The sequence below is a fragment of the Leucopleurus acutus genome, assembly GCF_964270905.1.
Source record: "Leucopleurus acutus genome assembly, chromosome: 10".
Lineage (NCBI taxonomy): Eukaryota > Metazoa > Chordata > Mammalia > Artiodactyla > Delphinidae > Leucopleurus > Leucopleurus acutus.
In genome coordinates this window covers 97,497,855-97,510,584 of record NC_139153.1, presented here as the reverse complement: position 1 = coordinate 97,510,584, position 12,730 = coordinate 97,497,855, and the positions used below count along the sequence as shown (strand labels likewise).

General features: G+C 37.3%; 1 protein-coding gene across 4 annotated transcripts in view; it reads right to left on the bottom strand.

The window, feature by feature from the left end:
- The window catches only part of MAK (male germ cell associated kinase), a 41,383-nt gene extending 29,779 nt beyond the window's left edge, over positions 1 to 11,604 (bottom strand). For 3 of the 4 annotated variants that reach the window (XM_082847896.1, XM_082847897.1, XM_082847898.1), the window contains exons 1-4: positions 11,359 to 11,604; positions 5,702 to 5,756; positions 4,561 to 4,682; positions 2,287 to 2,366 (exon numbers count right to left, since the gene is read on the bottom strand). In XM_082847896.1, the coding sequence (XP_082704022.1) occupies positions 2,287 to 2,366; positions 4,561 to 4,682; positions 5,702 to 5,756; positions 11,359 to 11,459 (358 nt within the window). In that variant the 5' untranslated portion in view covers positions 11,460 to 11,604. The remainder of the gene's footprint in view (positions 1 to 2,286; positions 2,367 to 4,560; positions 4,683 to 5,701; positions 5,757 to 11,358) is intronic. The other variant, XM_082847899.1, reaches the window with a different exon arrangement.
- Positions 11,605 to 12,730: the final 1,126 nt, after the last annotated feature.

The window sequence follows — 12,730 nt, the reverse complement described above, 5'->3', positions numbered from 1 at the left end:
CCCTTAAGGAGGTATTATGATCACCAGTGGGTAGCAGATGAGGAGGTTGAAGCTTGGAGAGAAGCAGTCTAGTGAAAGCTGAAGGAGCGCTGCATATCAGGCTTCAGTCAGTGAAGCTGGTCTTATCACTGCTCTACCACATTGTAGTTTAACCTGCGATTCCTTGAGTATAATCACTTTGAGAAGTCCGTTAAACACAAATGGAACGCCACACATTTGAATCAACTCCTTCCTTTAAAATTATTTAACAGCTCAGTTCTCCCCTGGTAGCTGCGTTGTTGAAACAACCCCAATAATTATAATGCTTATTTACCAATTTAATGTATAAAATAAATGGTTAGTTACCAAAGCTGCATGGCAGCCCAATGAAAATGAGGGCAGAAAGCCCTCCTGGCAAATGTCTAAGGAATAGGTAAAGCACACCGGTTGTACGCAGATGACTTGTATCCTAATGACTTTGCAGGGTGGAGAATTAAGAACGGGCCTGGTCATCAATTGTAGGTGATCATCATCATCACCAGAGGGCTTTCATGCAGATTTGAGCTAGGAAGACTTTTCTAAACCTGAACTTTTTTAACCCCTTCAAAGCCAGCGTGGGCTCTCCATGACATCTACAACAGTTTTGTACTCTGCTTACCTGGTACTCCTTACTCAAAATAGCTACTGAGATCCATCCATTTCGCTAACTTCCAAGAGAAACACATCGTAATTTCATAATACGAAGACAGGAATGGGAGCACGTGTGATGGTGAAGTGACATTAATCCATAAAATCTTAATTAAACCACAGTTGAGGTTTTCCCCATCCTCACTAATATAAATATATTGGTAACTTGGTCCTAACTTTAACTAAAATATTAGTCCATTTCTTTTGACAGCTACTGTTTTTAAAATATCTATTTTCTCAAAGGATTACATCTGAGATGTTTACGAACTATGGCAAGAATAATTTAGCTTTTGTAAAAATGTCTATTGTTCTTGGAGTCTGGTTTCCCAGATCACTATGTAGGCACCTATAAAGCCGACTCTAGATTACTCATATGTTATTTACTTTCATCAACAATTTTTAAATTCCAAGCTGGTTTCCTCCTTCAGTCCCTTATGCTCTGAAGTTGCTGATAGTTGATAAATATCCAAGGAATCTAAGCCAATTTTATTACTAGCCTAAAAAATAACAGCAAAACACAAAACTCTTTCCAAAAATCAGAGAATTCCTGAGGCTTTTGGTTTTCCACATCACACTTGCTTCCATTAGCATAAATTAACGCAGGCAAATATCGAGAGTTAACCATGCTGACCAGAGTTTAAAAATGAGTTGAAGACCAGGAATCCAATATGAACAATTAAAATAGCATATATCCTTTACATTCCATGTGATTAATAAATGACTGAGTTTTATCAATGGATTGTAATATATTTTCATGGGTTTTAGGCTTTTAAAACCTTAATAGTTTCCATAAGACAAAAAAACCCTGGGGATTCAGGAATGTTCTTACAATGTTTATATGGAATTCTGCATAGCATTTCTAGAAAATAAATTATTTCCTGTAGCAGTTAAAAGAGAAAGGAGAAAAGAAAATATAAAATATAGGATGAGACATGAAAGGCGGCTAATAATGGTGATTTTTGAATGCCTGTGCTCACAGTGCAGCAATGGTATGATATAAACTAGCCTAATTTAATATCTAAACATCGAGTGATGCTAAACTAGAATCCTTAAAAATTACTGATCATTAAATCACTAAAATTTTTCGTAATAATATTAACTTTATTTTGGTTTGATAGATACGCAAAAAACTATAAATTAAGATTACATAAATAAGAAATGCATAAAAATAATTTCTCCAAATATAGAAACAACTAAATGTAAATACTAAGGAAGACTAGAAAATACCATAGCACAGGTGCTTTAAACTGTTTAAGTGTTAATAATTGATCATGATAGATCAAAGCATTCCAATCTTTTCCAAAAGAGGGACCTTTTTTTTATTTTTCATTTCCATGGTAAAATTAGGTGGAATGAGGTAGCAGGATGGGGTTAACTGAGACTAAAGGCTGATGATCAAACTGTAAAAAAATTCTGCTATAAAGGAAGATAGTTACAGATTATAGAAATTCTATTTTCTATAGAATTATAGAAATTCTAAATTTTTAAAATAAAACTGTCAGTTAGTAGGCACATACTCCAAACTTGTAGTTATCCAATATAATATTATTTAACAGTTTATATACAATTCCTATGCATGACCGTGACAGTAATCTAAAGGGGCAGGGCAATGAAACCTACCATGTTTATGGATAAATGCCAGCCCTTGCAATATTTGATACATAATATTTCTGATGACCGACTCAGGGAACAACTTGTTTCTGTGAAGAAATGAACAAATAAACAGTGATGTAATTCAATTTGTAAAAAGAATGCTGTACAGTAAAGGTTCAGTTATAGTATCAGAGCGGAGGTTTTGTATATTGGTCTTCAGTTGACATGGAAAAGAAGTTTACTTGAATAAAAAAGGCTTGTAAATTAATCCTCAAAAACAATATTTCAGGAAGTTAAGCTACCAAAAACAAAGTGTAAAAATACCACTAACCTCAAATAGCCCTTTGCCATGTACAGTTGTTAATGGTTTAATTTATACTTTTGACATTGAATAGTATTCTAAACAATATCACTTTAATTTCCTTTTAATTTAGAAATCCAGAATTGAATCATGAAATTCCAAAGTTGAGTCTTTTTAATGTTCATTTGCAATTGCATTCACCACTTCCACTTATATATATATTTAAAATCATATGAAAGTATAATATTTCATGTATTTACATGTACTTAATTTTTTCTTCAAAATTATATCTCAGTATACCATGGATATGTTTATCATTTCATATATTTTGAAGAGCATAAATTATTATTAGAAGCCCAGAAGATTACCCATAATCCCCACCACCTGATAAGGAAACTATTTTGATTTTTCAGCATTCTAATCCAGCCCTAGTCCATCTGTGTGTATAACTTTTATATTAGGTGTCAATGTTACATAAATACAACTTAGGTTTCTGTTTTTTATTCACTTATAAGCACTCTTATAATCTTCATAATTATCACTTTTAATGGCTACAAAATAATGACATCAGTATTATACACTGTAATTACCAACCTATTCTCCCATTGATAGTTATTTATTTTAAATAGTTCAAAGAGGTAAGTGAAGCTTGGTATAGTCATTTAACAGAACACACTAGCTATGGTAACTATGAAGGTTATGTATCAGCATTAAAAAATGCCTATAGGGCTTCCTTGGTGGCGCAGTGGTTGAGAATCTGCCTGCTAATGCAGGGGACGCGGGTTCGAGCCCTGGTCTGGGAAGATCCCACATGCCATGGAGCAACTAGGCCCGTGAGCCACAGCTACTGAGCCTGCGCGTCTGGAGCCTGTGCTCCGCAACAAGAGAGGCCGCGATAGTGAGAGGCCCACGCATCGCAATGAAGGGTGGCCCCCACTTGCCACAGCTAGAGAAAGCCCTGGCACAGAAACGAAGACCCAACACAGCCAAAAAATAAATAAATAAATACATTAATTAATTTTAAAAAGTGCCTATAAGTGAATAAATCAAACAGAAAAATGTATCACCACTAAAATTACAACTACATAGAAAATATGCATATCTGTATACAGGAGCTAGAAAGAACTCTAGAAGAATAAACACTGATTTGAGAGGTAGAATATCCTTTACTTTTATTTTAACTGCTATTAATGTCATAATGATATCAGCCTGAAACATAACAGGCATTCAATACAGTATTTTTTGAAAGAAGGAATGATACGATTAAAGAAAAATTCACTGACCATCCTTAGACCTTGAGAGAGAGAGAGAGAGTGTGTGTGTGTAAGAAATATAGAGAGAGAAATCAACATCATTCTACTGGGAAATTCATTTCATATTTTAGGCTCTTTTGCTGAACAACTCTGGCTTTAAAAACAGACAAAATGGACATTAAACTCCCAGATGTGACCAGCAGCTACCACCAAAATGTTATCCTCTCCAAGCTCATGGCAGGTGACTGAAACTCTCCTTCTTTAGAGATTCTGTTTGTTTGTTTAAAAATTAAAATGAGAATTTCCTTGGGACTGGTAACACATTTTTATGATTCACTTAAGCATTCTAATAAACAAGTGTATTAGATCCTTTCTTAAAAGCGACTTCATTCTTTCCTCCATTCCTTCATCAACCTTTTGCAAGATGCTTGGGAGAGTAAGAAAGAAAATTTTCTCGATTTTGCCCAAGGCCAGCTTTATTATTGAGTATTAAACTATAGATAGATTTTTGTTTCAAAAAGTATAGATAGATAGTGTGTTTATATGAAATATTTACCTTGACTTTTAAGTTATTACCACGGAAAAATGATGGTTCTTCAACGTTAGATATTATCCTTTGATAAAGATAACTAATTTAAAGCTACCTCATGGACTGATAGATCTGTACATTGCCAAGTGTGACATAATGAAGGGATCCAAGGGACTCATGGAGGAGACAATAAGGAAAAAGTTTTCATAAAGACATACCTGTCTTTCATTAATTGATAGAGGTTTTCTTTCATATATTCAAATATAAAATAAAGATGGTCATTTTCCCTGATAACTTCTTTCAGTTTAATCACATTGGCATGATTAAGTTTCTTCAGAGACTGCAATAGAACAAATGAGCATTAAAATTCTAAAAGCAAAAAAAATAAAAATAAAAATTCTTAAAGCAAAGTTATAGAAGTTGGCACAATCTCATCAATGCTAGGATGATAAGTACCTTAAGTAGTTTTCCATTTCTTCTAAATTCATTAATGAATTTTTAATATCTATAAAAATTTCCATGTCTAAAAACATCTAGAACATCTATTTAAGTAAGCAGTGGGCTTCCCTGGTGGCGCAGTGGTTAAGAACCTACCTGCCAATGCAGGGGACATGGGTTCAAGCCCTGGTCCGGGAAGATCCCGGACCAGGGATCTTAGCAGAGCAGCTAAGCCCGTGAGCCACAACTACTGAAGCCCACGTGCCTAGAGCCCGTGCTCTGCAACAAGAGAAGCCACCGCAATGAGAGAAGCCCTCGCACCGCAACGAAACGTAGCCCCCACTCACCGCAACTAGGGAAAGCCCGCCCGCAGCAACGAAGACCCAATACAGCCAAAAATAAATAAATAATTTTTTTAAAAAATTAAAAAAATATAAAGTAATCAGTAATTGTCTAAGTAATGAATATAAGTGCAAAAATAAACCAGGTCAACAATAGCTACAAAACATTTGTCACGTTTTTTTTTTCTTGGTCATTAAATAGGTTTAACTTTTTCTGACTTAACTATGTGGAAAGCCATGCAAAAGTCTCCAAAAATTTATCCAAGTTATACAACATAAAATATAAAGAAATGGTATGTGGTAATTAAAAAAATTATCTTTCCTTTGATAATATGGATTAAAATGCTCTTTTAAAAGTGAGAGTATACTTTTAAATATGAGGGTAGTTGCTTTCTGTTCTCTACTGACATTCTGATGACAAATGAGAAATTAGGAACATAGAAACATAAGAAATGTAATTATCTTTGGTCTGCTTCCCTCAGAGAACAGAACCGTCTTCTTAGCCGCCATCCTCAGAAATGAGACACGTGGGCGGTAGAGCTCAGGCCTTCTGGGGCTCTTTTCACCTCCGGGATTTTACCTTAACTTCCCTCAAGTTCATACATTCATCCCAAGAATAGAACTTCCTCTTCATTCTGCAATAAAAAAAGAAAAGTTTAGTGTGTGGGGACCAGGGATTTGAAGACACAATTTACACCATTGGCTTTCTTACTCTATAATTAGTTCACTTTGGGCAAAAAGCTGTGATATCTCTTTTCCTTCCTCCTTAAAAGGAGATCATCTCCCTTCTGTGTATCTCAAGGCCGTTTGGTGCAGATTCATGACTGTGTCACTTCTTGGGCAAATTGCCTAATGACTTCTGTGTGCTGCAAACTGCTTAGCTATAAAGTAGGAACTACTGCATAAGAAAATCCTATTGTAAACTGCTTAGTTCAGCACTCAGTAAATGCTATTGTAGATGTCCTTATTTTTACTGGTATCTGTGGTCAGCTACAATAAGGTATGAAGGGCATCACTACTATTATCTCTAAAATATCCTTAGTGAATCAGAATTTCAGTTATACTCATTCAGGCGCTAGAAATTTATGAAGGAGCTTGAAGAAATTGAGGGCTTACCAACTTACCAAAAGATACGTTTCAGTACTATAGATTTATAAATGTCTTGCTAAAATGATAAAAGTAAATCTAGCACAGTGCTTAATTTGAAATAAAATAGAAGTCAATTCAAATATAGTATAAAAGTATTTTAGTAAATTGATCAAATCCATGCAAAACTATACATATAATCTCTGATTCTTAAAAAGTAATTATAGAATATTTAATCCAGTGTTTTAGAGGCTAGTTAATATATCCAAGTTCCTTTTCAAAATTTAGTACAAATTGAAACTTTTATTCTTCTTAAAAATCTGTACTAGCTGCATCCACATATACTAATATGCTACTTTCTTTTCAGCAGTTACTAGTTATCAGTACTACCCTAAGGTAGCACACGTATCTATATGCAGCAAATACAGAAGTTTCCTTGCAAAACAATTATCCTGATTTCTAAAGGAATTAATTATAAAAAATTAAACCAATTTGTTAGAATTCCTTTTAGATTCCCTGCCATCTTCTCTTTCATTTATTGATTCATCCAACACCAACATGCCAGGGTGATGAAATCAGAGATGGTTACCCTGATGCTTCCCATCTCACAGGAAATAGACTTTAGTTAACACAAAACAGACATACAAATGAGCTTTCAGGATCATGAGGTGAATTGGCCAGGCCCCAGGCCTTTTTGATGAGGCAGTATTTCAGATGAGACCTGAAAGACAGAAGGTGCCAGCATGTGAAGGCTGAATAAAAGATTCAGCCAGACAGAAACAGCTAGAAAGAGCTGGGCTGGTTAGTGGAAATGAGAGACCACCTCACGTCGATCCTTGTTCCTTTAATGCCCGGAGCTGATTTTCATGGCTGTGAGGTCACCGTTCCTGCTCTGCTTTTTCTCCCGTAGCACTTTACCCACCTTCTTGCATACCATATAGTTTACTTTTATGTTTAGTCCTTCTCCCCTCTCCTCACACGCAAGCTCCTTGAGGACACCTCCACATTTCTGCTCAGTTTCTGGCACATAGTAAGTGCTCAATCAGTGTTTACTAAATGGATGGATGGATTTCGAGACCACAGCTGGGGTCCTGAGGAGCTGTCCCACAAACAGGAGACCCTCAGGAATGGAATAGCCTCTCAGGTCCTTAAAGGGCAGAGAGCTTAGGAATATTTGTTAATTTAATGAGGTGCGGGGATCTTACCGACACCCCCTAGAATGAATTCTGTTACAGATTTTTTTTGGAGATGGCAACAGATACCACAAGGTTTCTTACCAGTGACCTAAATTAAATTTCCCAAGGGAAAACCTCTCTTGCTTCTAGGCCTTCATACGTATTATTCTTACAGCTTGGAATATTCTTCCCCTCCTCTTGAGAATTTTTGTCATTCTCGAGATCTCATTTTATGGGGGAAGCCTTCCAAGATACCTCTGCAGCACTGCTCCTCTGTGCTCCCATAGGCCCCGGTATCCTCCCATCATAGGACTTATCATATTTTGTGTCGTCACTTTTCTAATTTGTTGGTCTATTTATAACTCATCTATCCCATCCCCATTTGTCCCGAGCACCAAGTGTAATCGTAGCTTAACAATTACGTGTTGAATGAATTTTTAAACTTTTTGCAAGCCTTCCAAATGACTCATCCTCTTCTCATTCATTTTTACTCTGTCTTTAATTAGGGTAGGAACACTGGCGCATAGTAGATACTGAATGTGGCAGACACTATGACTTATCTATCCAAGAGCCACTTTTCTTCTCTTCTTTATTAACATAGATCACCTTTAACCCAGGGATACAAAATGGCCACTGAAGTACTCAGTTTCCCAGCTTCTCTTATTGCTACGTGTGCCACGTGACACACTCCTGGCCACTGAGGAGAAACCAGAAGTCTTCTGGAGAGGGGTGGGGGAAAGCTTTCGCTTTCCTAATGAGAAGAAAGTACAGCAACTGACTGACAGTAACAGTAACTGTTTCAGCTCTTCCTTATTTCTTCTTACTCGGAACTCACACTCAAGGCCTAGACTGCTACAGCTATGTTTTTAAATTTTTTTATTCAAGTATGGTTGATTTACAATGTTGTGTTAATTTCTGCTGCACAGCCAAGTGACTCAGTTACATGTCTATATATATTCTTTTCCATATTCTTTTCCATTATGGTTTATTACAGGATATTGAATATAGTTCCTTGTGCTGTATAGTAGGACCTTGTTTATCCATTCTATATATGAGTTTTCATCTATCTGCTAATCTCAAACTCCAAGTTCATCCCTCTCCCGACCCCCTCTCCCTTGGCAACCACAAGTCTGTTCTCTGTGTCTGTGAGTCTGTTTCTGTTTCACAGATAAGTTCATTGGTGTCATATTTTAGGTTCCACATGTAAGCGATATCATATGATATTTGTCTTTCTCTTTCTGACTTACTTCACTTAGTGTGATAATCTCTAGGTCCATCCATGTTGCTGCAAATGGCATTATTTCATTCCTTTTTATGGCTGAGTAGTATTCCATTGCATATATATACCACATCTTCTTTATCTGTTCATCTGTCGATGGACATTTAGGTTGCTTCCATGTCTTGGCTATTGTAAATAGTGCTGCTATGAATGCAGGGGTGCATGTATCTTTTTGAATTATAGGTTTTTCTGGGTATGTGCCCAGGAGTGGGATTGCTGGATCATATGGTAACTCTATTTTTAGTTTTTTGAGGAACCTCCATACTGTTCTCCATAGTGGCTGCACCAATTTACATTCCCACCAACAATGTAGGCGGGTTCCCTTTTCTCCACACCCTCTCCTACTGCAGCTATTTTTTGAAGACTAAAGAACCTAGGTCTGTGATAACAGCATTGAGACAAGGTATGAGCCCTGGGCTGCCTACCTCAAAACATTTTACAATGTGAAACAAATAAATCCCTATTTAATTTACTTTTGGTTGTTTTTTTTAATTTCATACACCAAAAGCATTCCTAAATTATACACGTATGACTTCTTCTCAGCATTCAATCTATTTGACTTCTTAAAGGATTTGACCTCTCACTTCTCTCAAGGTCTTACCCAGCTCTATGCAGGTGAGGCCCAATTCCCCATTTTATGAAACTGAAGACTGAAACAAACACATGATCTTGCCACACAGAAGCAATAATGAACATTTTGTTATAGAAAACGAACCAACGGTAATAACCTTAAATGATACCACGAGACCCAACCCTCATTCTCATTTTCTTACCCCCTCTCCTCGGAAGCCACAGCTTTCACGAAGTTTATGTACATCTTTACAGTCCTTTTAAAGATATTTTTACGTATAACTTTATTTATGTGTAATGAAGTATTCATCTGTGTGAATTTACGTAATTGCTTAACCCACAAATAAGGATGATTTCATCTCATTTTGTCTGATACTTACACCTCATTTATTATTTTTTTCTCTTGTTGCCTTAGTTAGGGTCTCCAGTTCAATCTTGATCAGTAGGGGATATAGCAGGCACTCTGGTCTTAAAACCAACTTTACAAGAAGTACCTGTAATATTTCACCTTTCAAGTCAGGGAAGTTTCTTCTTATTCCTATTTTTCATTTCAGTTATTGTATATTGTACATTTACTTATTTGATAATAATGGCTATTTAACAATATTTTATAAAAGTATTTTCTTATATATGTAAAGTTTTAGATCATGATAGTGTAAAGTTTTTAACATTTGATAAACATTTGTTAAAGCATTTAAATTTTAGATCATCATCATTTAGTTGATGTTGTAATCAGTTTCCAAGACTTGTTCTGGGGAAGCCATTTGCCATGTCATGAGGACACTCAAGTGACTGTCTGTAGAGCCCCATATAGAGAGAAATTGAGGCCTCTTTTTGTCCTTATAAAAAAAGGAAATTTGGACACAGAGATAGGCATTGAGGGAAGCTGATGTGGGAGGGATACAGAGAGAAAACACCATGAATAAGCCGAGGAGAAAGGCCTACAATAGATCCTGTCCTCCGGGCCCCCAGAAGAAACCAACGTTGCTGACACCTTGATTTTAGACTTCTAGCCTCCAAAAGTGTCTCAATAAATCTCTGCTGTTTAAGCCACCCAGTCTGTGGCTTAAACTTTGCGACAGAAGCCAAGTATGAGCCAAATGTTGCTCTAAATTCCTGTGTTGAAGTCCTGACCTCCCAGTACCTCGGAGTGTATTTGGAGGTAGACCTTAAAGAGGTGATTCAGGTTAAGTGAGGTCTTTAGGGTAGGTCCTAATCCGATATGACTGATGTCCTTATAAGAAGAGATGGGGACACGACATGCACAGAGAGACGATCATGTGAAGACATGGGGAGAAGACAGCCATCTACAAGCCAAGGAGAGAGGTCTTACATGAACCAACCGTGTTAGCTGACACCTTGATCTCTGACTTCTAGCCTCCAGAACTGTGAGGAAATAAATACGTTGTTTAAATCACCCAGTCTGTGGTACTTCGTTGTAGCACCCCCAGCAGACTGATACAGTGAACCACCTTGGGCATGGGTGCTCCAGCCCTGGTTCAGCCTGCAGATGACTGTGACCTTGGCCCACCTCTTACTGCCACCTCACGAGGGACCTGTAGCCCGAACCACAGCTGAGCTACTCCTAAATTCCTGACTCACAGAAACTTTGAATTAATCAATGTTTGTTCTTGTCTTAAATCATTAAGCTTTGGGGTAATTTTTTTTTTACTATGATAGATAACAGATACAGTGGATTAAAGAAATAAGATAATTAACTCTATTTAATTGGTAAGGTCCGGAAAATTCCATATGCCACTCAGAACTCAGTTTGAGACTATGAATACCATCTGATTTTGAGACCTATTGTTTCAAAGAAACAGTAAGCTCTACTCTGTACTCAGCTTTAAGTTCCAAAATTACCTTCAGTTTCAGTTCAAATGTATCATGCATGAAAAGCAGAGGCCTTATATTTTTTGATTTGTCCATGTAGCTGGACAAATCAGAAAATTAACATATGTGGGGATCAGCTGAACTCCTTTTTGGCAGTGTTTTCTCCAGAATGGCGTTCGATATTAGCCTAACGAGCATGGGGTCTAAACCAGAGTTCTCTCTGTACTTGTATACAGTCTCAAGCAAGCAAAGGAAAAGAAAGATCGGCAAACTTGGCAGTGTTGCCCATGGTACCTTTTGATGGCCACCAGCTCCCCTGATTCGATACTCTTGCCCATCAGCACACTCCCATAAGTGCCGTCCCCCAGCTGCCTCATGGTTGTGTATCGGTTCATCTTGGAAAAATAATGCAGCACAAGTTGTTGACTGAAATGACTTCCTTGTTGAGTATAAACGCTTCTTTATTTTTGTTCGTTTTTGCCCTTAGACTGTTGTTGCTACACTGGTGACAGGCTTGTCATCATTAAGCACAGGCTCTTCCCCAAGATTATGTAGGTTCATAAGATATAGCAATAAGGAATCTGGCAAGGAAACAGTGCTTCCATTCTTATGAACACCCTGTAAAAAAAGCAAAACAAGAATAAAAGGGATTTTCATTAAAGAACCTCTTCCAAAAATTTACTGGTAACCTAGGAAAACTATAAATACCAACGTGTTAAGCATGTGTCATTAAATCGATTGTGCGATGCGAACGATGTTCACCTATAAAAGACTGACGGTACTCACTGGTGAATGCTTCATTTACACGGTGCCACGTTACCTATCCCATGAACGTTCAATAAATACTGGCTTAATGATTTGCATTGCTTTTTTACCGACTATATAATGTAATCTATATTAGTCCAAATCAGATTTTGGGAAGTCAGACGCTCTACTATGTCCATTCCTTGAATCAACGTTTGCATCATATTTAATTTGGACCATAATCCCTTATTTGAAACTCCTGGGCCAGATGTGTTTGGAATCCAGGAATTTGCATATTTTAGAAAAGTAATATGGTACGCAACACCTCCCAAGCAGCATCTTAATGTGCCCGTAGAAAAATGTTTGAAAAGTACACTAAGTAAAATAAATGAAGACCGTAAATGACCTCACGTCATTCGGGTCATGTTTTGTTGCAGATGAATTTGCACAGATTAACTTTTATTTTTTATAAATTTATTTTTTTGTTTGTTTTTATTTTTGGCTGCATTGGGTCTTCGTTACCGTGCTGGGCTTCCTCTGGTTGTGGTGAGTGGGGGCTACTCTTCGTTGCGGTGCGCAGGCTTCTCATTGTCGTGGCTTCTCTTGTTGCAGAGCATGGGCTCTAGGTGCGCGGGCTTCAGTAGTTGTGGCATGTGGGCTCAGTAGTTGTGGCTCGCAGGCTCTAGAGCACAGGCTCAGTAGTTGTGGCGCACAGGCTTAGTTGCGCGGCATGTGGGATCTTCCCGGGCCAGGGAGTGAACCCATGTCTCCTGCATTGGCAGGCGGATTCTTAACCACCGTGCCACCAGGGAAACCCCAGATTAATTTTTAAAAATTCATCTTTCAGAGCTTTGAGGGTTTCAAAACTACAGAAAAGGGATTGTGGATCTGTATATATTTGAAGGGTACAAGTTTCTCTAGG